Source organism: Schistocerca nitens, chromosome 3, assembly GCF_023898315.1.
Source record: "Schistocerca nitens isolate TAMUIC-IGC-003100 chromosome 3, iqSchNite1.1, whole genome shotgun sequence".
NCBI classification, from domain to species: domain Eukaryota; kingdom Metazoa; phylum Arthropoda; class Insecta; order Orthoptera; family Acrididae; genus Schistocerca; species Schistocerca nitens.
The window spans coordinates 689,421,019-689,446,132 of NC_064616.1; the positions used below are offsets into that span (position 1 = coordinate 689,421,019).

Sequence of the window (25,114 nt, forward strand, 5' to 3'; positions counted from 1 at the left end):
CACATATGTAGATGATACTTTTGTTGTTTGGCCTCATGGCAGTCAGAATTTGAATGACTTTTTAGAACACTTGAATTCAATCTGCCCGAAAATTCGTTTCACAATGGAAGTGGAAAAGGATGGCTGTGTTCCCTTCCTTGAAGTGTTGGTCAGGAGGAACATGGATGGTATGTTGGGACATGCTGTTTACAGGAAGCCTACTCACATTGACTTTTATCTGCAGGCTGATAGTTGTCACCATCCAACTCAACATGGATGTCAGAGGGCCAATGTCATCTCGGCTCCTGAGAGTTTGTCAGTTGAGTTACTCGAAGTCACCTTTCATTAGAATGCTTATAGTGAAAGACAGATTAGACGTGCATTGTGTTTTTGACCAACTGTGCACCAGGTGAGTGATGATAATACCAAGGAGGCACCAGAGTCTATGGCCTTCTTGCCTTATGCAAGAAGCATTTTGAACAGAATTGGTTAAATTTTGTGGAAATATGAGGTGAAGTCTGTTTTTTGACCACTATCTAAGCTCAGGGTCCTTTGATTTGTGTCAGGCGGCTGTTTACTGTATTGCTTGCAGTTGTGGCATGTCGTATATTGGTCAAACTATCAAAACTGTGGAGGACCAATGTACTGAGCATAGGCAGCACCCATGCTTACAACAACCAAGTAACTCTGCCATTGCAGATCATTGTCTTGCCACTGGCCATCCTATGGAATATAACAACACGGAGATTCTGGCATGCACATTCAGCTATTTGGATACTATTATTAAGGAAGCTGTTCAAATTCATTTAGCAAGTAACCTTATGCATAGATATGGTGGTTTTTGTTGAAATTCTGCATGGAATCTCACTCTCTCACTTGTTAGATAATGGAGGGAAAGCGTTTTGGGTACCTCACCAACTGATTATTAATTTCACTATCGATAACTTCTGACATTGGTTGTCTTTGGTTTGTGATGGTGCTAGTGTTTACAGAATGAGAGAGAGAGAGAGAGAGAGAGAGAGAGAGAGAGAGACAGAGAGAGAGAGTGGAAGGGAGGGGTGGAGGGGTAAAAATTACAGAGGGAGACCAAGAGATGAGTGCAGAAGGATCTAAGTTGCAGTAGTTATTCAAAGATGACGAAGCTTGGACAGGGTAGAGCAGCATGGAGAGCTGCATCAAACCAGACTTTGGACTGAGGACCACAACAATAACATGAGTCTAAGCAGTTATTGTGCCCAGAGGGTCATCAACACTACAGGCAGTAGGTGCTATTTAAGGCAGTCTTCCTCAGTTTGTCCAAACTAGAGAAAAAAGTTTGAAAATGGAGGTCAATCTTGAAAGAGGACCAAAATTACTTCAGCTGAAAAATGATATAAAGGAAATGAATGAAGATGTCAACTGCAAGGAAGCCACTATTAGAAAGAAAGAGAAAGATAAGTGGAGATGGGGGACTGCAGTGCACGAAAGGAAGTAGGTGCTGCAATGACTATGGGCCTTGTGCACACCACAAAAGAGTTGTCAGTCCTCTGAGGTGTTCTTTTGATTGAGCTTCTAAATTCCTCAGTCAGTGATCTCATGACAAAGTGACCCTGCTTTTTCCATTACATTTCTACTTTTAATACTGTGGTCTCCACAGCACTTCTCTTTCAGAAAGAGGCTCAGTTTGAATAATATAACACAGAAATAATTCTATAGTTTTGATTAATAACTATATATGGAAAATTAGTGAATGTATAATCTATTATACGAGGGCGGTTCAGAAAGTAACCTCCGATTGGTCACAGTGCGGGTTGTGGGGGGAGTAGCGACGCCATCTGTGCGTTCACGCACTCAACAGGTCAGTCGGCATCAAGCCGTGGTCGAGTGAACGTCGTACCTGCGCTAGTTTAGTTTTTGTGGCAGTTTGAAATGTGTGCTGCAATAGAAAACCCCACCAAATGTGAAGTGCGTGCTGTCATAAGGTTTTTTACAGCCAAAGGATATTCTGCAGCAGCTATTCATCGTGAGCTTTGTGCCGTGTACGGACCAAGAGTTATGAGTGAAGGAGTTGTCCGTGAATGGGTACGTTTATTTAAAAGTGGATGAGAAAACGTTCATGATGAAGAGAGGAGTGGTAGACCATCATTGGTGACTGACGAACTCGTTCAGACAGTTGATGCAAAAGTTCGTGAAAATCGACGTTTCTCAATGTCGGAGTTGTCTACTGGTTTTCTACAGATTTCTAAGACTCTCTTGTATGAGATAGTGACAGCAAGATTGGGTTACTGTAAGTTCTGTGCACGATGGGTGCCCAAAATTCTTACCGACCACCACAAAACTCAAAGAATTGCCTCTGCATTAGACTTTCTGTCACGTTATGAGGACGAAGGAGAACCATTGTTAAACAGAATCGTGACCGGTGACGAAACCTGGATTAAGTACGTGAACCCTGAGACAAAAGAACAATCAAAGATGTGGGCACATTCAAATTCGCCTACCAAACCAAGAAAAGCCTCGCAAGATTTTTCTGCCAGAAAACTGATGGCAACGGTGTTTTGGGATGCCAAAGGGGTGTTGTTGGTTGAATTCATGGAACGTGGTACGACCATTAATCAAGACGTGTACTGTGAAACAATAAAAAAGTTACAATGGGCTATACAGAACAAACGCCGTGGTATGCTGACTTCCGGTATCGTTTTTTTGCACGATAACGCCCGTCCTCACTCTGCTCGCAGAACAACGGCCCTTCTTGAGTCCTTCAAGTGGGACGTTATCAACCATCCACCTTACAGCCCAGACCTGGCGCCAAGTGATTATCACCTCTTCATGCATTTGAAGAAATGGCTCGGGTCACAGCGGTTTGATGACGACGAAGAGCTCAAAGATGCGGTCACAGGCTGGCTCCAGGCACAAGCGGGTGATTTTTATGCAGAAGGAATTTCAAAGCTTGTGAAGAGATACGATAAGTGCCTCAATCGCTATGGAGACTATGTAGAAAAATAGTGCAAAGATGTAGTTGTAAGATGTATATATTAAAATATTTTTATTTAACTTGGTGTATTTTTTTAAATCAACCGGAGGTTACTTTCTGAACGGCCCTCGTATACAGGGTAGTCAGAAACAATCTGAAGAGCTTGTAAGGGTGTTGCAGGGTAGGTTTCTCTGAGAAATAATTGTTAAGGAAAAAATGCTACATTGAGCCATTTCTGAGTTAATTAGCATTGAAGTTAGCCAATCAGGCTACTAAGTGCGCACATTCAGGTGGCCTCGCCAGACACAATAGGTGTCAGTCTTTCCCATAGTGTATATGATAGCACACAATACTGCTCAGGTTTGACTTACTGCTGTCCCACATCCAACTTTTGTATTGCTCTCTTGTACAGTTTTAGGAAACCAAAGAACACATCTCTCTGGTGGGTTGCTTGAATCTGCACGTGCAACATCCTGATTGGCTAACGTCAATGCTAATAAACTCTGGCATGGCACAATGTACCAAACTTTTCCCTTAACAGTTATTTCTCAGCACAACCTACCCTGCAACACACTTACAAGCTTTTCAGACTTTCAGACTGATTCTGACCACCCGGTATATAAAGCAGAGAGAGAGAGAGAGAGAGAGAGAGAGAGAGAGAGAGAGAGTGTGTGTGTGTGTGTGTGTGTGTGTGTGTGTGTGTGTGTGTGTGTGTGTGTGTCTGAGATCTCCCCCTGGATTGATTTCAGTCAAATTTGGCACAGAAACAACAGGCCTCAGGAACATTACCACTGTGGGGCTACAACCTCACAGTTCCAATAATATGAAGATACAAGCAAAAATGTGGGTTTTTTTTTCGCAGCCCTTGGCATGTAGGTTGCCCTGCACAACAGGCATGTTGTGTGGGAACAGTATTGGCCCAGAAAATCAACCTCTGTTGCGAGGAGCCTGCATGTCAGTGGCAATGAACAGTTTTCTGGGCCCTGATACATAGGCTACCCTGCATAACAGGCATGTTGTGTTGGAGGTGTATCAGCCTGCTTCATCGATCTGCTTTGCATGGATGACAGGGGCCAATAAATGATTTTCAAGTCTCTGATGTGTAGCCTGCCCTACATGACAGGCACTTGGTGGGAATAGTATCGGCCTGCATTATTGAACTGTATTGCAGGGGCTACGCATGCTGAAGAGCATGGCTGGGGACTGGTTGAGATGGATAGAGGAGGGGGTGGGCAGAGCAGGGGTGAGAAGGAAATGGATAGAGAGAGGGGGGAGATGAATGAGGCAGGTGGTAGGTGTGGAGGGGTAGTGGGCAAGTGGAAAAGGAAGAGGAGGAAGCAGAGATGGGAAGAGAGAGAGGGAGGGAGGAAGATATAGTCAGAGGGAGAGGGTGGAGGAAACGGACAAAGCGAGCAGGAGGAGGAAATGAAGAGACAAAGAAAATGGGAAAGAAGAGATATATGACAGACAGAGGTGGGAGGATGAGGTGGACAGGTAGAGGGAGGAAGATGTGGCCACAGAGAGGGGTAGAAGGAGGTGAGTTAAACAGATGTGTCAAATGCACATGCAGGCAGAGCCACAGGGAAATGGCACATGTAAATGTAATAACAAATTTTAAGTGCTATTGCTCTGAGTATACAAAATAAGGAAAATTGGTATTTACCGCAATTTTTGGAGGTGAGTATTCTGTGTTGTAAACTCGCCCACTTGACGGGTGAATCCATCGTCCTTTCACCCTATTAACTATCACTTCAAATGGTACAATAAGATTCAGCACGCATGTGATAGGGTGGTTTTTCAGTAACAGTTCTGCTTGGTTTCTCGTTCTCGGGAAACCTGCAACAGCATTAAAATATCACTGAAGTAAGTGTCAAAACAGAAAATTTCACAGATGTTCAGTTTATATATTTACATGTTCCATAGTTCATTTGGTATCCCCACAAGTCTCATGCAAGTCAGATGAGGCATTGTTCACGGTTGAGAGTCAGAGTGACCAATGACACCATCACAACCGGTGTGAGTGTTGCATACAGCAGGCAGTGCCCCTGAGGTCACAACTTTCCTGGTTTGACCATGTGGACTTAGGAGTCAGTTCCATGCTATTCTAGCTCAAATTCTTGTTTATTTGGCCTACACTCATTTTAATTCATGTCATGAATTCTTTTGTGCTGTCATGCTCTCTTAGTTCCCTGTTTGACCCTGATCATGCTTTCAGACTCTCTGCTCAGCAGCTGGATCTACACTCACTTCTTTTCACAGAGTGTCATGTGTCATAGTACACTACATTCATTCCCGAGTGTTTTGTGGATTCTGTCACTTCACTATACAAGATGTAACAGTTGCCAATAAATGTGAGAGCCACACTGGACTGGTCTCCATCAGTGCCACTTGAATCTGCCTCCGAGTTTGCAGCAGGAGCAGAGAACCACCTTTCTAAAGTGCCAGACTCGCTCCAGAGACACAACAGACTTGGGCCCAGATTGATGGTCATTACATGAGAGGAGACAATGTTCCTATTTCTCTGCAACTTGTTGAGGCTGCCATACACCAGGGCATTTAGCAGCTGTGTGTGGAAAATGTTGGCGAGTTCCACAATGGGACAATGTCTCTATGTTCACAGTGAAGTCCACATGCACATCAGTAGGCCTATAGCCACACCATATTATGGCAGGCTTGGAGATACCTGGGTGTTACATGAAGTTTCAGTTAGGCTTAGGTTCACAGTTTTGAGCTTTGTGTGTTCTGTGTATTATCTTCATTTTTAGTTTATTTTCCACTCCATACAGAATTAAATGCAGCACTTTGACATGTTCTACATTTGGTAAACAGTTTCAAAATTTATGACAACATACAAAGAACACATAAACACAAGTGAAAACAATCTCTCTACATTCAGTATCTATCTTTGAGAAAATTGAAACTCTACAGTAGTCGTAACCACTAATTATTCCATTCTTTGTAGAGCTGAAAATGGAAACTACATGAACAGCGTAGAGGAAATAGATACCAATATACATATGGTAAAAAATTTGAACAACATTTTAAGTGAGCAAACAGAACTTAGAAATAAAAAATACATTGAGAATTTTGACAAAATTCTTACTTGTCATAGATATTTCATAACAAGAGACAACACCAAATTTAACATAAAATATAAGTACATTTTTGGCCAAAGGTAAAAATTTAATAACAAATGTTATATCTGACACATAAATCAATATTGTAAGAACTGCACACAAATATTACCACACACAAGTAGACATTATTTGGAAAATTACATTTAAGGTCCTATATCACAATTATAAATTATAATAAAACAAAAAATGGTTCAAATGGCTCTAAGCACTATGGGACTTAACATCTGAGGTCATCAGTCCCCTAGACTTAGAACTACTTAAACCTAACCAACCTAAGGATATCACACACATCCATGACCGAGGCAGGATTCAAACCTGCGACCATAGCAACAGTGCAGTTCTGGACTTAAGTGCCTACAACCTCTTGGCCACAGTGGCTGGCTATAATACAACAAAAAATTTTACTATTATATCTGGGTACCACTAAGAATGAACCACCATTCAAAACTGGTAGCAGCATATTAAATATAAAAAAACAACACTGGTGGATCTTGCAACAGCAGTATGCATTTCATACAATTTGTTGATGCTGCAGAACAGCATACACAAGAAATATTTTCAGACTTGATGCTTTCACTATTTTTAAATTTTAAGTGGTTGATAAAGTTAACATTGTCTTTCAGAATTTGGACACAATGCTGCAGTCGTTTGATCAACTTTTTGTGAGTATCTGAGTAAAGCGACCAAGTTTGAGATCCACATTACATTGAAACTGTCAGCAGTTCCTAAGTTCTGTCAAGCCTGCCCCATGACATTTACGGTGCAAGATAAAGTAAAGACAAAACTTGACAGATGGCAGAATCTCAGGGTTGGTGTCATTGGTTTTATCAAGCCATTGGGCCACCCCCAGGGCTGTGGTTGAGAAACCCAGTGGCAATGTTAGACTTCATGGCAATTTCAAGTACACAATCAACACACAATCTGAAATAGATGTTTATCTCATACGACATCCTGAGGACTTGTTGGTCAGGTTGGCTGGGGGTCAATTTTTTCCAAAAATTGACCTCAGAGATGCATACTTGTAGTTGCCATTAGACATCAAGTCTTGATGGATTTTAATATTATATATTCCTTGTGGGATGTACCAGTTTAATTGTTTGTCATTTGGGGTAGCTTCAGTTCCAGGAATAGTTCAGCACTTCCTTGAGCAACTTATCAAAGACATTCCAAGCTGCATCAACTATATGGATGACATTTGGGTTACTGGCTCCCTGAGAGAACAGCATCTGCAACATTTTCAGACAGTTTTTCAGCAACTATTACACAATGGGATGCACTGCAAGTTTGAGACATAGTTTTCTTGCTCCTAGAGTGTGGTACTTAAGTCCTGTCTTAAGTAAGGACAGTATAGTACCAATGGCACAGGATGATCCAGCATCAACAAGTTAACCATTCCTAAAAATATTAGGGAGTTTCAGTCATTTTTAGTGAAGGTAAATTACTATGCAAAATTCATTCCATGGGATGTTTACCTTTGACACCCACTGAATCGGATTCATAAGAAAGAAGTGAAGTCTGACTAGTCAGAGGCATGTCAGTCAGCATTCCAGAAATTGAACCAACACTTCTATTCCCCTCTGTGTTTAGCCATGTTCATCCCTGACAAGCCTTTGACTCTGAACACAGATACATCCAAATACAGCAATAGCATCATTCTCACTCACAGAAATACTGATAACTCAGAGCAGCTTATTGCAGTCACCTCAAAGACTTTGTCAGCAGCACAGAAAATTTACTGCCAGAGTGAGAAGGATGCACTCACGATCACACATGGTGTAAAAAAGTTCCCTGTGTTCTTGTATGGCACTAAGTTCTACCTCCTTGAAGATCATAACCTACTCATCTCCCTCTTTGGTCCCTGACCCAATCTTGTGGACAGAATGGCAGAGTATTTGACCTTCTTTCTGAGTAACTATTCTTGTGATATTCACTAATGGTCCACCTCACAGTGCTTGAAAGTGGATGCTTTGTCATGGTAAGTAGTGGGTTCCAATGTTGACTTTGATAAGCTGTGTTGCACTGGGCCAGAACCTTCAGAAATCCTAAACAAATTTCTGTTGACAGTGCAGGTAGTTGCAACAGCTATGAGGAAGGATCTGGTCCTGCCCAGAATAATTACGACAATCCTTCAGGTATGACAAAAAAGTTTTCCCATGTGGTCCGACCCACCACTCTAGGTATACTTCAAATTTCATGTTAGGCTTAACATTGTTGAAAGTGTCCTACTGTTGGCTATGAAAGATAAGAATTATCACACTGGTATTCCATCATTGTCATGACAACATATTCTGCATATGTTACATGCATCCCACTGGGAGATGTCCTGAATGAAAGTACTGGCCCAATGATACATCCATTGGCCAGAAATTGATTCTACCATTGAGAATGTGGTGCTCTTCTTGATGTATATGAATGACCTTTTCGATAGTGTCAGAAGCTCTGTGAAGGTATTGTGGATGATGCTGCTCACTATACGAATTTCGCAGTGCCAACAACCAGGCAGTGCTGCCACAAAAATTTTGTCCATGGTCCTTGCCAGAGCTCACATGGGGCTGAATACTTGTGGATTTCACCAGCCCCTTCTCATAGGCTGTGTGGTTGTGTGTGGTTACCAGGTTGTCTTCTATGATACTGCATGCTACAATTTGGGCCTTAGCTACTATTTTTGATATCAAGGGTTTGCTGCACATCCTTATCTCAGACAATGATCATCAATTTATGTCGGAGGAATCTGAAGTGCCAGGAGCTTTGCGCCCCCCACAGTATGTGCCATGATATCAGCAAGGTTCTGCTGTCTGGGTATGCATGTTCAGGCATTGTGGTGGGACATAAAGGGTGACAGCTTTACATTGTTGCAGTGGGTCAGCAGTGCCTGACACAACACACAAATCACATACGCCAATGTCAAACTGAGTGACAGGCACCACATCTCCAGCATACAGGAGACATTTATGTAGGTGGGAAGGACCAATCAACCCTTGCTCCAAGCACCAAGTGACAATCACAGACATTCCCATTGCCTGTGTACTGCTTGTTATATAATTTGCACCCTCACCCAAGGCATAAAGGAACACTGTTTCCCATGGATGATCTGTTGGAGGTGGAGTATGTCCCTGCATAATTGCAGTAGCCAGTAGAGGCTGCCCTCAGTCCTCATTGGTTCTCAACCACCAGCCTCTGATGGAGTATCAGCCCATCACCATCCTCAGTATCACCCTTGATGTCCCAGTGGACAGCATCCAGGCAGAATCCATGGTCGAGATACTGTCACTCCTCATCTCTTGACTTGGTGACTCTGGCACAGCCCAGGCATTTTTGTGTCTATGTGCCTCTTTAAAGGGAGGAGGGATTTGGTATCCCTGCCAGACTCATGCATGTCAAACGAGGAGTTGTTTGCTGGCTAGGAATGTGAAAGGGAGTGGTGAGAGGTTTATGGGCTAGGAATGTGATGCACAGTTGTAGAAACTGGTGGAGAGGCACAGTTGTATAAACTGGTGGAGAGCAACACACAGTCCTGTCACAGGTTTATCCTACCCCACCAGAGGCCAGGCCACCTGTGAAAGGAGCCATGTTGTATATCAACTCTGCTACAACACTGCACAGCTTTTTATGTCAGTAAAACTACCAACCAGCTGTCCTTATCCTCCACTCCCACAATCAGCCTCAACCTCAAGTAACCCACTGTCCCTGCATCTTCCATCCAATAGTTTTCCCTTCGACCATTTTGTCACCCTCTCATTACATGTCCCCATGTCACCTTCAGTGTACACTGCTCCCCACCAGCTCCTTCAATCGTGGATCACATGCTTAGTCTGTGTTCATTACCTAAAAATTAAATGGCCTTCACCTTATTGCTACAAAGGATAAAAAGTAAAACATGGTCAACAGCCCACACGTCGTTCACTAAAATGGCCGATAACTCAGATGGCAAACACAAACTATAAAGTAAGCAATTAAAAACAAGGGCATTCCATCAGGAAATGGCAGACCATCAAAAGTTGAGTGCAATGTGCACAAAGTGGTGGGGGAGCACCACATAACAAATGGCAATGGCTAAAAAGACAGTGCCCAATAGGCAATCTAGTTAAAATGATCTCCTCGCGGCATGAGGGCCTAGAGGAGGTTGTCCGAGCCACTGGGAGAGGCTTAATAACCTGTAGCTTGTTCCCATGAAGGGAGGAACAGTAGTGATGCCAAAGTGACACCACCTGCTGACAAATGGCAACACAGATATCATCACAGGGAATGTAAAAACTAGTTGGCTGAGGTATGAGGACTATAACCCTAGCAGCAGTGCCAGTGGCCTCATTTCCTGTCAGACTGGCGTAACCAGGAACCTACATAAACATCACACTGGCTCCATCAACAGTGAGCATATGAGACATTTCCTGGGCCTGTTGCACTAAGGGATATAAGGTGTACAGCACACAGGATTTGAACGGCACTGAGAGATTCGGAGCTGAAGACACAATTGAAAAGCCCATGTCTCCAGATGTACTGTGCGGCCTGATACAGGGCAAAGAGCTCTGCTGGAAATACTGAGCAGTGTTCTGTAAGCCAATATGGAAAAACTTCAGTGCCAATGATGAAGGCACACCTGACACCATGGTCAGTCTGAGACCCATCAGTATACACAAAGGTACTATTGTGGCCATGAAACTAAAGGTGATAGAGTGAGGCTGAAGTAGTGCCTTTAGGAAGTGAATGAAGGCCAAGATAAACACAGGCCACCACACAAAGCCAAGGTGGTGAAGGTTTTACACCCACCGGGAAACTTGCAGGTAGCGTGAAGTTAAACTGACGGAGAAAGAGTCAAAAGCGAACTCCAGGAGGTAACAGAGAAGACAGATGTGCACCGTACTGGCAATCAAAGGAGTCATCAAAGAAAGAGACATATGATGGGTGGCCATGTATGCCAGAAAAATGGCATGCATATCTGCTGAGGAGAAAGTCACAGCTGTAGAACAGTGGTAGTTCGGCAGCTTCTGCAGACAGACCCTCAACCGGGCTAGTGGAAAAGGTGCCAGTGGCCAAATGGATGCCACAATGGTGGATAGTATTGAGACGGTATAAGAGGGACAGATGTGAAGATGCATAAACCAAACACCTATATTCTATTTTCAAATGGACAAGGGACCAATACAAACAGAGGAGGGTGGTTCGATCTGCTCCCTGCTTTATGGCAGCAAGAGAGGGGAAGAAAACCAATGTGCACTCCGTGTGCATACCGGGGGGAGTCATTCCAGATGCGGAAAGGGTCCTTCCGGATGTCATGAAGGGTACAGGGTGCACCCATCTGCAGGTGATCGCTCATGTCGGCACCAATGATGTGTGTCGCTATGGATCGGAGGAAATCCTCTCTGGCTTCCGGCGGCTATCTGATTTGGTGAAGACTGCCAGTCTCGCTAGCGGGATGAAAGCAGAGCTCACCATCTGCAGCATCGTCGACAGGACTGACTGCGGACCTTTGGTACAGAGCCGAGTTGAGGGTCTGAATCAGAGGCTGAGACGGTTCTGCGACCGTGTGGGCTGCAGATTCCTCGACTTGCGCCATAGGGTGGTGGGGTTTCGGGTTCCTCTGGATAGGTCAGGAGTCCACTACACGCAACAAGCGGCTACACAGGTAGCAGGGGTTGTGTGGCGTGGGCTGGGCAGTTTTTTAGGTTAGATGGCCTTGGGCAAGTACAGAAAGGGCAACAGCCTCAACGGGTGCGGGGCAAAGTCAGGACATGCGGGGACCAAGCAGCAATCGATATTGTAATTGTAAACTGTCGAAGCTGCGTTGGTAAAGTACCGGAACTTAAAGCGCTGATAGAAAGCACTGAAGCTGAAATCGTTATAGGTACAGAAAGCTGGCTGAAGCCAGAGATAAATTCTGCCGAAATTTTTACAAAGGTACAGACGGTGTTTAGAAAGGATAGATTGCATGCAACTGGTAGTGGAGTGTTCGTCGCTGTTAGTAGTAGTTTATCCTGTAGTGAAGTAGAAGTGGATAGTTCCTGTGAATTATTATGGGTGGAGGTTACACTCAACAACCGGGCTAGGTTAATAATTGGCTCCTTTTACCGACCTCCCGACTTAGCAGCATTAGTGGCAGAACAACTGAGAGAAAATTTGGAATACATTTCACATAAATTTTCTCAGCATGTTATAGTCTTAGGTGGGGATTTCAATTTACCAGATATAGACTGGGACACTCAGATGTTTAGGACGGGTGGTAGGGACAGAGCATCGAGTGACATCATACTGAGTGCACTATCCGAAAATTACCTCGAGCAATTAAACAGAGAACTGACTCGTGGAGATAACATCTTGGACCTACTGATAACAAACAGACCCAAACTTTTCGACTCTGTATGTGCAGAACAGGGAATCAGTGATAATAAGGCCATTGCAGCATCCCTGAATATGGAAGTTAATAGGAATATAAAAAAAGGGAGGAAGGTTTATCTGTTTAGCAAGAGTAATAGAAGGCAGATTTCAGACTACCTAACAGATCAAAACGAAAATTTCTGTTCCGACACTGACAATGTTGAGTGTTTATGGAAAAAGTTCAAGGCAATCGTAAAATGCGTTTTAGACAGGTACGTGCCGAGCAAAACTGTGAGGGACGGGAAAAACCCACCATGGTACAACAACAAAGTTAGGAAACTACTGCGAAAGCAAAGAGAACTTCACTCCAAGTTTAAACGCAGCCAAAACCTCTCAGACAAACAGAAGCTAAACGACGTCAAAGTTAGCGCAAGGAGGGCTATGCATGAAGCGTTCAGTGAATTCGAAAGTAAAATTCTATGTACCGACTTGACAGAAAATCCTCGGAATTTCTGGTCTTACGTTAAATCAATAAGTGGCTCAAAACAGCATATCCAGACACTCCGGGATGATGATGGCATTGAAACAGAGGATGACACGCGTAAAGCTGAAATACTAAACACCTTTTTCCAAAGCTGTTTCACAGAGGAAGACCGCACTGCAGTTCCTTCTCTAAATCCTCACACAAACGAAAAAATGGCTGACATCGAAATAAGTGTCCAAGGAATAGAAAAGCAACTGGAATCACTCAACAGAGGAAAGTCCACTGGACCTGACGGGATACCAATTCGATTCTACACAGGGTACGCGAAAGAACTTGCCCCCCTTATAACAGCCGTGTACCGCAAGTCTCTAGAGGAACGGAGGGTTCCAAATGATTGGAAAAGAGCACAGGTAGTCCCAGTCTTCAAGAAGGGTCGTCAAGCAGATGCGCAAAACTATAGACCTATATCTCTGACGTCGATCTGTTGTAGAATTTTAGAACATGTTTTTTGCTCGCGTATCATGTCGTTTCTGGAAACCCAGAATCTACTATGTAGGAATCAACATGGATTCCGGAAACAGCGATCGTGTGAGACCCAACTCGGTTTATTTGTTCATGAGACCCAGAAAATATTAGATACAGGCTCCCAGGTAGATGCTATTTTTCTTGACTTCCGGAAGGCGTTCGATGCAGTTCCGCACTGTCGCCTGATAAAGTAAGAGCCTACAGAATATCTTACCAGCTGTGTGGCTGGATTGAAGAGTTTTTAGCAAACAGAACATAGCATGTTGTTATCAATGGAGAGATGTCTACAGACGTTAAAGTAACCTCTGGCGTGCCACAGGGGAGTGTTATGGGACCATTGCTTTTCACAATATATATAAATGACCTAGTAGATAGTGTCGGAAGTTCCATGCGGCTTTTCGCGGATGATGCTGTAGTATACAGAGAAGTTGCAGCATTTGAAAATAGTAGCAAAATGCAGGAAGATCTGCAGCGGATAGGCACTTGGTGCAGGGAATGGCAACTGACCCTTAACATAGACAAATGTAATGTATTGCGAATACATAGAAAGAAGGATCCTTTATTGTATGATTATATGATAGCGGAACAAACACTGGTAGCAGTTACTTCTGTAAAATATCTGGGAGTATGTGTGCGGAACGATTTGAAGTGGAATGATCATATAAAATTAATTTTTGGTAAGGCGGGTACCAGGTTGAGAGTCCTTAGAAAATGTAGTCCATCAACAAAGGAGGTGGCTTACAAAACACTCGTTCGACCTATACTTGAGTATTGCTCATCAGTGTGGGATCCGTACCAGATCGCGTTGATGGAGGAGATAGAGAAGATCCAAAGAAGAGCGGCGCATTTCATCACAGGGTTATTTGGTAACCGTCATAGCATTACGGAGATGTTTAACAAACTCAAGTGGCAGACTCCGCAAGAGAGGCGCTCTGCATCACGGCGTAGCTTGCTCGCCAGGTTTCGAGAGGGTGCATTTCTGGATGAGGTATCGAATATATTGCTTTCCCCTACTTATACCTCCCGAGGAGATCACGAATGTAAAATTAGAGAGATTAGAGCGCGCACGGAGGCTTTCAGACAGTCATTCTTCCCGCGAACCATACGTGACTGGAACAGGAAAGGGAGGTAATGACAGTGGCACGTAAAGTGCCCTCCGCCACACACTGTTGGGTGGCTTGCGGAGTATAAATGTAGATGTAGATGTAGAAGTACCATTGAGGACACACAGGATGCTGAAGGACCACATACAGCAGGCTGCCAGAGGAGGACCAATAAAGTTTCCTATCGACCAGGATCCCCAGGAACTTCGTAGTTTCAGCAACAGGTCCAAGATTTAAAGACAGTGGAAGAAACCAATTGTGCCACCAGAAACTCATAGAAACAATTTTGTCAGTGGAAAAATGAAAGCCATTGTCGATGCTCCATGAGTAAAGATGATCAGGACATTGCTGAAGACACCACTCAATGAGGCACGTCAAACTGCAATAGATGGCAAAATTGTAAATGAAAAGGGAGCCGGAGATGCCTGGTGGGAGAGAGGCCATTATAGGGTTAATGGAGATAGCAAAGAGGTCGAAGCTCAGGACGGAACCCTGAGGCACACTGTTTTCCTGGATAAAGGTGTCTGACAAGGCAGAATCCACACACACCTTGAAATCTTGGTCTTTTAAAAATTACTGAAGGAAACAAGGCATGCAGCCTGAGAAGCCCCACATGTAGAGTATGGAGGATACCAGTCCTCCATCAGGCTTTCTCTAAATCCAAAAACATGGACACAGTCTGTGATTTCTACATAAAGCCATTCAGGAAATTGATGGACAAAGTGACAAGATGGTCAACTGCCAAACAGCGTGCTTGAGAGCCTTATTGTGAAGTGGTTAGTAAATTGCAAGACTTGAGCCACCATACGAGCCAGGCATGAATCATACATTCCCTCACCCTGAAAACACAGCTGGTGAGAGAAATGGGCAGTAGCTAGAAGTAAGGTGCTTGTCCTTACAGGGCTTAGGTATGGGTATTACAGTGGCTTCACACCAGCATCTGGGAAATGTTTTTTTTTTTTTTTTTTTTTTTTTTTTTTTTTTTTTTTTTTTTTTTTTTTTTTTTTTTTTTTTTTTCAGACTACTTTAGGAATGCACCGCGAGTCACAAGTTTAAAACAGCAACAAAACGGAAAACACGATGAAAGACATACTGACAGGCATAGGATTAAAAAAGAAAACAGCATAATCAAATGTCCTTTGAGAGGGTTGTCAAATTGATAAAATGAAGAACGCGAGCAGCTGCTCGTGGGTCATCCGCTAAAATGGCTTCTACAGTACATGGCAGGCCAATATCGAGACGTACGGTGTTAAAATTCGGACACGACGTTAAAATGTGGCGGACCGTCAGCAATTGCCCACATGGGCAGAACGGCGCCGGCGCAGCCGTCAGCAGATGGCGATGGCTGAACCGGCAGTGGCCAATTCGCAACCGGGCCAAAACTACCTCCTCCCGCCGAGAAGGGCGTGAGGAGGACGTCCAAGCCACGGGTAGAGCTTTCAAGGCCCGAAGCTTGTTGTCTGAAAGTGCAGCCCAATCGGCATGCCACAGCGAGGCAATGCGCCGACAAATTACCCTGCTACAATCTGACGAAGGGACACCACAAGAAGCTGTCCGAGGCTGGAGGACCGCAGCCTTGGCCGCGGCATCTGCAGCTTCGTTCCCAGGGATACCGACATGGCCAGGAATCCACATAAAGCTAACCGGAGAACCGACGTCCACCAGCTGCTGAAGAGAGCGTCGGATCCGGTGCACGAAAGGGTGAACCGGGTACGGATCACCGAGGCTCTGGATAGCGCTCAGGGAATCGGAGCAGATGACATATGCAGAATGTCGGTGGCGGCAGATGTAAAGGACAGCCTGGTAGAGGGCAAAGAGCTCAGCTGTGAAGACCGAACAATGGCCATGGAGCCGATATTGGAAACTTTGTGCCCCGACAATAAAAGAACACCCGAGCCCGTCATTGGTCTTAGAGCCATCTGTATAAATGAAGGTCATATTAATGAACTTCGAACGAAGTTCGACAAAACGGGAGTGGTAGACTGAATCGGGGGTAACCTCCTTCGGGAGCAAGCAGAGGTCAAGGTGGACGCGAACCTGAGCCTGGAGCCAAGGTGGCGTGTGGCTCTCGCCCACTCGAAAGGTGGCAGGGAGTGAAAAATGAAGGTGTTGAAGGAGGCGACGAAAGCGAACTCCAGGGGGTAGCAGGGCGGAGACATACAACCCGTATTGACTGTCGAGAGAGTCATCAAAAAAGGAACGATAAGATGGGTGGTCAGGCAGTGCCAGTAGCCGACAGGCATACCGACAAAGCAGTATATCGCGCCGGTAGGTGAGTGGCAACTCACCAGCGTCAGCATGAAGACTCTCGACGGGACTAGTATAAAACGCTCCGATCGCAAGTCGTAAACCCCGATGTTGTATGGAGTTGAGGCGGCGTAAGATGGATGGCCGTGCAGAGGAGTATACGAAGCTCCCATAATCCAGCTTGGAGCGGACGATCGACCGATATAGGCGAAGGAGGACGGTTCGATCCGCTCCCCACGACATACCACTGAGAACACGGAGGACATTGAGAGAACGGGTACAACGGGCAGCCAAGTAAGACACATGTGGAGACCAACTAAGTTTCCTGTCAAATGTAAGACCTAAAAATTTTGTTGTCTCCACGAACGGGAGAGCAACGGGACCAAGTCGTAAAGACGGTGGGAGAAATTCTTTGTAGCGCCAGAAGTTAATACAGACCGTCTTCTCGGCAGAAAAACGGAAGCCATTGGCGACACTCCACGAGTAAAGACGGTCAAGAGAACGCTGAAGACAGCGCTCCAGGAAACACGTACGCTGCGCGCTGCAATAGATGGTAAAATCGTCCACGAAAAGGGAGCCTGATACATCAGCTGGGAGGCAATCCATTATTGGATTGATCGCTATGGCGAAGAGAGCGATGCTCAAAACTGAGCCCTGTGGTACCCCATTCTCCTGGCGAAAGGTGTCTGACAGGACAGAACCCACACGTACCCTGAACTGTCGATCCATTAAAAAGGAACGAATAAAAAGAGGGAGGCGACCGCGAAGACCCCATGTATGCATGGTGCGGAGAATGCCCGCCCTCCAACAGGTGTCGTAAGCCTTCTCCAAATCAAAGAACACAGCCGCGGTCGGGCGCTTCCGCAAGAAGTTATTCATAATGAAGGTCGACAAGGTAACCAGATGGTCAACAGCAGACCGGCGCCTACGAAATCCACATTGTACATTGGTAAGTAGGCGTCAAGACTCGAGCAGCCAAACCGGCTTAGGAATCGGGACAACAATAGACTCACGCCAGCATGCGGGAACATGTCCCTCAATCCAGATGCAATTGTAAGTACGAAGAAGAAAACCTTTACCCGCAGGAGAAAGGTTCTTCAGCATCTGAATATGAATAGAATCAGGCCCTGGAGCGGAGGACCGTGATCGGCCAAGTGCGTTTTCGAGTTCCCGCATGGTGAATGGGGCATTATAACTTTCACGATTCGAGGAGCGGAAGTTAGGTGGCCTAGCCTCCTCTGCCTGTTTGCGGGGGAGGAAGGCAGGGTGGTAATGAGCGGAGCTCGAAACCTCTGCGAAAAAGCGGCCGAAGGCATTGGAGACAGCCTCAGGGGCCACAAGGACGTCATTCGCGACCGTCAAGCCAGAAACTGGTGAGTGGACCTTAGTGCCAGATAGCCGGCGCAGGCTACCCCAGACAACAGAAGAAGGAATAAAACTGTTGAAGGTGCTTGTGAAAGCAGCCCAGCTGGCTTTCTTGCTTTCTTTAATAATACGACGACACTGTGCACGTAATCGTTTATAATGGATACAATTCGCCACTGTAGGGTGGCGTTTAAAGGCGCGTAAAGCACGTCGACGAGCACGTAGAGCGTCTCTACATGCCGCGGTCCACCAGGGGACCGGTACGCGACGTGGGGAAGAAGTAGGGTGAGGGATGGAATATTCAGCAGCAGAGAGAATGACTTCCGTGAGGTGTGCGACCTGACTATCGCAGCTTGGGAATGTTTGATCCTGAAAGGTCGCCCTTGAAGAGAAGAGTCCCCAGTCTGCTTTGGAGATGTTCCAACTAGATGAGCACGGAGAGGGGGTATGCTGCAGGAGATGGATAACACACGGGAAGTGGTCGCTCGAATATGTATCAGAAAGAGCATACCACTCGAACCGGTGTGCAAGTTGGGGAGTACATATAGAGAGATCTAAATGGGAATAGGTGTGAGATGTATCCGAAAGAAAAGTAGGGGCGCCAGTATTGAGGCAGACGAGATTGAGCTGGTTGAAAAGGTCTGCTAACAGGGAGCCCCTCGGGCAGGATGCTGGAGAGCCCCAAAGGGGATGGTGGGCATTGAAGTCTCCAGTTAACAAAAATGGTGCAGGTAGCTGAGCAATAAGTTGCATCATGTCTGCCCTGGTAACGGCAGACGACGACGGAGTGTAAACGGTACAAATGGAAAATGGAAAAGTGGGGAGAGTAATGCGGATGGCAACTGCCTGCAGGCCGGTGTGCAACGTGATGGGATCGTAGTAAATATCATCCTGGACCAGCAACATAACCCCTCCATGAGCTGGGATACCTACCACAGGCGGTAGGTCAAAACGCAAAGAGGTGTAGTGTGCCAAGGCAATTTGATCGCATGGGCGTAGCTTCGTTTCCTGGAGGGCTACGACGAGCGGACGGTGCAAGCGAAGCAGCAACTTCGAGTCCTCTCGGTTGGAGTGAATGCTGCGAATATTCCAGTGAATAAGTGCCATCGTAAGAAAAAAGGAAGATGAAAGAAGGGGTTACCTCGAAGGCCGCTGAGGGCCTGGCTTCGAGCGAGCACTGCCGCCGCTATCAGTAGGCGGACAGTCATCGTCCATTGGGTCTATAGGTTCATCGGCCATCTTGGGAAGATGGCCGGGAGGGGGAGCTTCCTCCGCCGGTGAACGGCCAGATGTTCGGCTACCAGCGGTGCGGCCAGGCGAAAGGGATGACGGCCTGGGGCGGCAACCGCTGGGTGGCGCAGGAGAGGAAATGCGCCGTGGCGGAGAAGGAGAACTGTGCTTCCTATTAGCCTTCTTGGATGGTCGTTTGGTGGAAGTACCAGACGAAGGCTGGGAGGTCGAGGTACGTAGGAAGTCTGCACGGGATGGTTCCTTCTTGAAGGCCCGTGCATCTGACTTCTGGGTCTTCGTCTTAGCAGAAGCTGATGAAGGGGCTGGTGTCTGTGGGGTGATGGGACGAAGAGGAGACGTCGACCGCGCGATCTTAGCACTGGCCGAACGGACGACCGTGGTGCTGAAGGTCAGATCACAGGTCTGGGTTGCCACCTCCCTGGTAGTCCGAGGAGAGGCGAGGACAGTACTGTATTTCCCCGCTGGGAGCAGCGTGGGCTTCCTACTAGCCAATAGCTTGCGAGCAGCCGAGGTGGACACTTTCTCTTTGACCCGAATTTCTTGGATACACCGTTCTTCCTTATAGACAGGACAGTCGCGGGAGGATGCAGCATGGTCACCCTGACAGTTCACACAACGAGGAGACGGAGGTGGACAGTCACCCTCATGGGCATCCCTGCCACAAGTGACACATTTAGCCGCATTGGAACAAGATTGGCGAGTGTGATTGAAACGCTGACACTGGTAGCAGCGCGTAGGTGTCGGGACATAGGGGCGAACAGAAATAACCTCGTAGCCCGCTTTGATGCGCGATGGCAGCTGAACACCATCGAAGGTCAAAAAAAGTGTCCGGGTCGGTACAAGGTCATTGTTGACCTTTTTCATGACCCTATGGACAGCCGTCACGCCCTGCTCAGCGAGGAAAGATTGAATCTCCTCGTCAGTCAAACTGTCGAGGGATCTAGTGTAGACCACACCACGAGACGAATTCAAAGTTCGGTGAGCCTCCACCCGGACAGGGAATGTGTACAGGAGTGTGGCCCGAAGCAGTTTTTGTGCCTGAAAGGCGCTCTCAGTTTCGAGTAATAAGGTACCGTTACGCAACCTGGTACAGGATTTGACAGATCCGGCTATGGCATCGACGCCCTTCTGGATAACGAAAGGGTTGACAGAGGAAAAATCCTTTCCGTCCTCAGATCGAGAAACGACGAGGAACTGCGGGGCAGGCGGTAGTACTTTTGTCACTGGTAGCTGGTCACGTTTCCGTTTTTGGGCAGAAGTCGAGAGAGATGGAGTGAAATCCATTGCGGAGAAATCCCCCATGATTGCCAGCGTCTCCGATGGCGCGCTCCTTCCTTGTGGGGACCCTCTCAGAGGGCACTCCCGCCTTAGGTGAATGTTTACACCTCAGGTCACACCTCCCGAGAAACAGACGGAGGGACCAATCGGCATGGTCAGAAGGTATCAGCTCAGGCAATCACCCCTCCCCGGGCCTGGCCTTTACCAGGGGGTACGCGCGTGCCTTACATGTCTACCCAAGGCGGGGAATTACGCGTTACCCCGTCACCGGCTACGCGTGCGAACGCGTGGGTCGGCCTTCAGGCGCGCACAGGGAGGAAGGAAGAAGAGGAAAAAGGAGAGAGAGAGAGAGAGAGAGAGAGAGAGAGAGAGAGAGAGGACAGTGTCTCAAACGCCGAGGCGGAGACCAGAGAAGGCAAGGAGAAGAAGGCAATGAGAAGGCAAGGAGAAGAAGGCAATGAGAAGGCAAGGAGAAGAAGGCAATGAGAAGGCAAGGAGAAGAAGGCAATGAGAAGGCAAGGAGAAGAAGGCAATGAGAAGGCAAGGAGAAGAAGGCAATGAGAAGGCAAGGAGAAGAAGGCAATGAGAAGGCAAGGAGAAGAAGGCAATGAGAAGGCAAGGAGATTATGCAGGGGAAAGAGTAAGGAAGACAGTGAGGTGGAGAAGAGCAAAGAAAGGAACCAACCAAAGAAAGGAAGAAACGAGAAGTGAAAAAGCAAAATGACCGCAAATAGAGGTCGTGGAACCGTCCGTCTCCAGACGCAGGCGCTAACTACCCCCTTGAGGGGGAGGGACTCCTTTTAGTCGCCTCTTACGACAGGCAGGAATACCTCGGACCTATTCTTACCCCGGACCCGCAGGGGGGATCTGGGAAATGTGCCCTCTGCTAGATGCGGTTGTATGTATGAAGCAGAAAGTGCTTGCCTGCTACAGAAAGGTGTTGCAACATCTGAATATGAACATCATCTGGCCCTAGGACAGAGAATTGGGATGAAGTGAGAGCATGATCTAACTCCCTCATAGTAAAGGCGGCATTGTAGCACTCATGATCCTAAGAATAGAAGGGTATTGCCCGAACCTCCTTTGCTTGTTTTTGATGGAGGACGGCAGGGTGATAGTGAGAGGAGCTCAATATCTCCGCAAAATAGCAGCCCAAGGTGTTGGAGATAGCAGCAATAGTGTCCACAAAGAGATCGTCTGCTACTGTCAGGCTGGAAATTGGGGAATGGATCTTTGTCCCAGAGAGCTATCACAGGTTGGCCCACATGACAGAAGAGAGAGTAGAACTGGTAAAAGACTAGGATATGAAATCCAGCTAGCTTTTATCCTATCCCAAAGAATGTGATGACACTGTGCACACAACTGTTTACAATGAATGCAAATGGCTTCAAATGGCTCTGAGCACTATGGGACTTAACAGCTGAGGTCATCAGTCCCCTAGAACTTATAACTACTTAAACCTAACTAACCTAAGGACATCACACACATCCACGCTCAAGGCAGGATTCGAACCTGCGACCGTAGCGGTCGCGCAGTTCCGGACTGAAGCGCCTAGAACCGATCGGCCACTCCGGCTGGCTACAATGAATGCAGTTTGGCATCATAAGATGATGGTTAAAAACATGGAGAGCATGTCTCCACACGTGGATTGTATTTCAGAACACCTCAGTCCACCAAGCAACTGGGACACAGTGTGATAAAGAGGAAGTGCAAGGAATGGAATGTTCTGTGGCAGTAAAGATAACATTTGTAAGATATTCTATCTGTTCATCACAACTGGGGAAATGTTGTTCATTGAAGGTCACCAGGAAGAAGTAAAGCCTCCAGTTGGCCTTAGTAAGTTGCCATTTGGGTGTGTATGTAGCTGGGATAGGAATCAGCAAACAGATAGCATACAGGAGATGGTCACTCAAGTATGTGTCAGAGAGAACGGACCACTCAAGATGATGGGCAAGCTGGGCAGTGGAGAAGGATAGGTCCAAATAGAAATAGGTGTGCTTGGAGTCTGAAAGGAATGTTGGTGCTCCTGTGTTAAGGCAGAAGAGGTTAAGTTGACTGGGGAGGTCATCTAAGAGGGCACCTCCTGAACAGGTTCTGGGAGAACCCCAAAGGGGATGGTGCACATTAAAGTCACCAAGAAAGGGGTGAGCTAGTTGCCCAATAATCTGCAGGAAGTCTGCCCTGGTGACATCGAACACTGGAGGTATGTAAAGAGTACAAAGGGAAAGGCCAACTGAGGAAGGAAAAGGCAAACTGAAACAGATTGAAGGTGGGTAGTCAGGAAGATGTGTTGACTATGAACATCATCCCGTATGAGGAATTCCATCCTCAGGGGGGGAACGTAAAAACGGACCAGGAAAAAATTGTGAGAGCTCAAACCAGTCGTGAGGACACAATTTTGTTTCCTGAAGGCAGAGAACATGTGGACGCTATGATTTGAAGGGCAACTGTAAATCCTCTTTGTTGGGTCTAAGACCACGAACATTCCATTGGAGGACAGTCATAACAAAGAAAAAATGAAGGGGTGTCACCTGGGTGGCTGCCGGTGTCAGCCTTTTAAGGCTCACTGCTACAGGGTAGAGAGTCAGGAGGATCCTGCTCCATGAGGTCTATATAAGCATTGGCATTCTCTTTCTGTCAGCCTACAGAGTCCAGGGCAGAAAAACAGTTGGTGGTGTGCACTGGCAACACAGAGGTTGGCCGGGCGAGGTTATCATGTGGCGACACCATCGATGAGGATCTTCAAGTTGGCAAAGGAAAAAGACTGTTTGCCACTGTTTGACTTCTTGGAGCCTTTTCAGCTGGCAAGACTCCAATGTGAGCTGGCTGGAGGGATGCAGGAAGTCGTCATGGGAGTATTCCTTCTGTCCTTTCCAGCCTGCCAGCTGAGGAGCTGGTGACTTTGCCCCGTTAGACAAAAGTTTGGTGGTGTGTTGCACAGTTGAAGGAGGAGACAGGGATGCTACCATGATGCTGGGTGATTTCACAACCCCAGCGCTAAATTTGAGATCACATGTCTGCATGGCTATGTCCTTTGTGGAGCGATATGTAGCAAGAACAGTACTGTAGAAGCCAGATGGTGGAAGACATGGTTTCTGGCTGGACAACAACTTGCAAGTGAACAGGTAAGGCACTTTTTCCTTCACCAGGATCTCCTGGACAGTCCTCTCAATGAGATACACAGGACAATCATGGGAGGAGGCAGCATGGTCATGTCACGATAGACATTTGGCTGGGTTTCAACATGACTCTTGGGTGTGGTTGTAATGATGTCACTGGTAGCAACTCATTGTGTTTGGAATATACGGTCTGACTGATTACTTCATTACCTGCTTTGATTGTTGATGGAAGAACCACTCTATCAAAATTGAGAAAGAGAGTGCGTGTGGGCACTAAGGGGACATCTACTTTTTTATCACCTGATGGACGGCAATGATACCCTGATCACAGAGGTACATTTGGATTTCTGCCTTGGTCAGACCATCAAGCAGCCTAGTATAATAGTATAAATAACACCATGGGAAGAACTCAGCATTCGATGGGCCTGAACATAAACAGGATAGCCATGTGGAGTGAAGCTGCAAGGAGTTGTTGTGCTTGAGAATCAGAAGTAGTCTTGAAAAGCAAAGTGCCATTGCATAAATGAGAGCAGGATTTCACAGGGCCAGCAATTGCATCAACACCTTTTTAAATATTAAATGGGTTTACCATAGTGAAGGACTGACCAACTTAAGTACGTGAAACCATAAGGAACCATGGTGCAGCTGAGAGTATCTTTGAATCGTTGACCTCATTCCATGTATGTTTCAGAACCACTGACTGTGAAAATGATTTTCTCATTGTGAGAAAATCCCCCATGATTGCCAGTGTCTCCAATGGCATGCCTGTGTCTCCAATGGCATGCCCCTTCCAACTGGGGGCCCCCTTCAGAACAGGGTGCACCCACCTTAGGTGACTGTTTACACCTCATGTCACACCTCCTGAATACTTGACAGAGGGACCAATTGGAAATTTGGAAAGATAGCAGCTCAGGTCATCACTCCTCCCTGGGCCTGGCCTGTACCAGAGGGTACATGCGAACCCTACTTGACGACCCGGAGTTGGGAGTTATACATTACCCAGCCACCTGTTATGCATCAGATGCATGGGCTGGCCTTCAGGAGCACTCAAGAAGGAAGAAGAAAAAGAGGAATCTCAAACACCAAAGTGGAAGAAGGATAGGAGAAGATGAACGAAGAAAGAAAAAAGGAACGAAAACAGTGGAGAGTATTCTGATATTGACTACCAAAAATGCAGAATACATATCCAAGAGCAGCCCAGACATGTTCCCCAAGGGAGGGGAAAAAGAACAGCAAGATGATAGACATGCAGCATGGAAGAGAAAAGATGCTGCAAAGGCTGGAACCCCATGGTAGCCAAGCGCCAACTCAGAGAGAAAAGGGATGAGTAGGTGGAGATGGACAGACAGAGAGGGGGAAGGAGG

The 25,114-nt window shown here is 46.4% G+C and overlaps 1 protein-coding gene across 1 annotated transcript in view; it reads right to left on the reverse strand.

Annotated features, from left to right (window-relative positions):
• LOC126249718 (GTP:AMP phosphotransferase AK3, mitochondrial) overlaps positions 1-25,114 on the reverse strand; it is a 99,706-nt gene that overhangs the window by 16,380 nt on the left and 58,212 nt on the right. Inside the window, exon 3 of the mRNA XM_049951399.1 lies at positions 4,593-4,765. Coding sequence (XP_049807356.1) covers positions 4,593-4,765 — 173 coding nt within the window. The remainder of the gene's footprint in view (positions 1-4,592; positions 4,766-25,114) is intronic.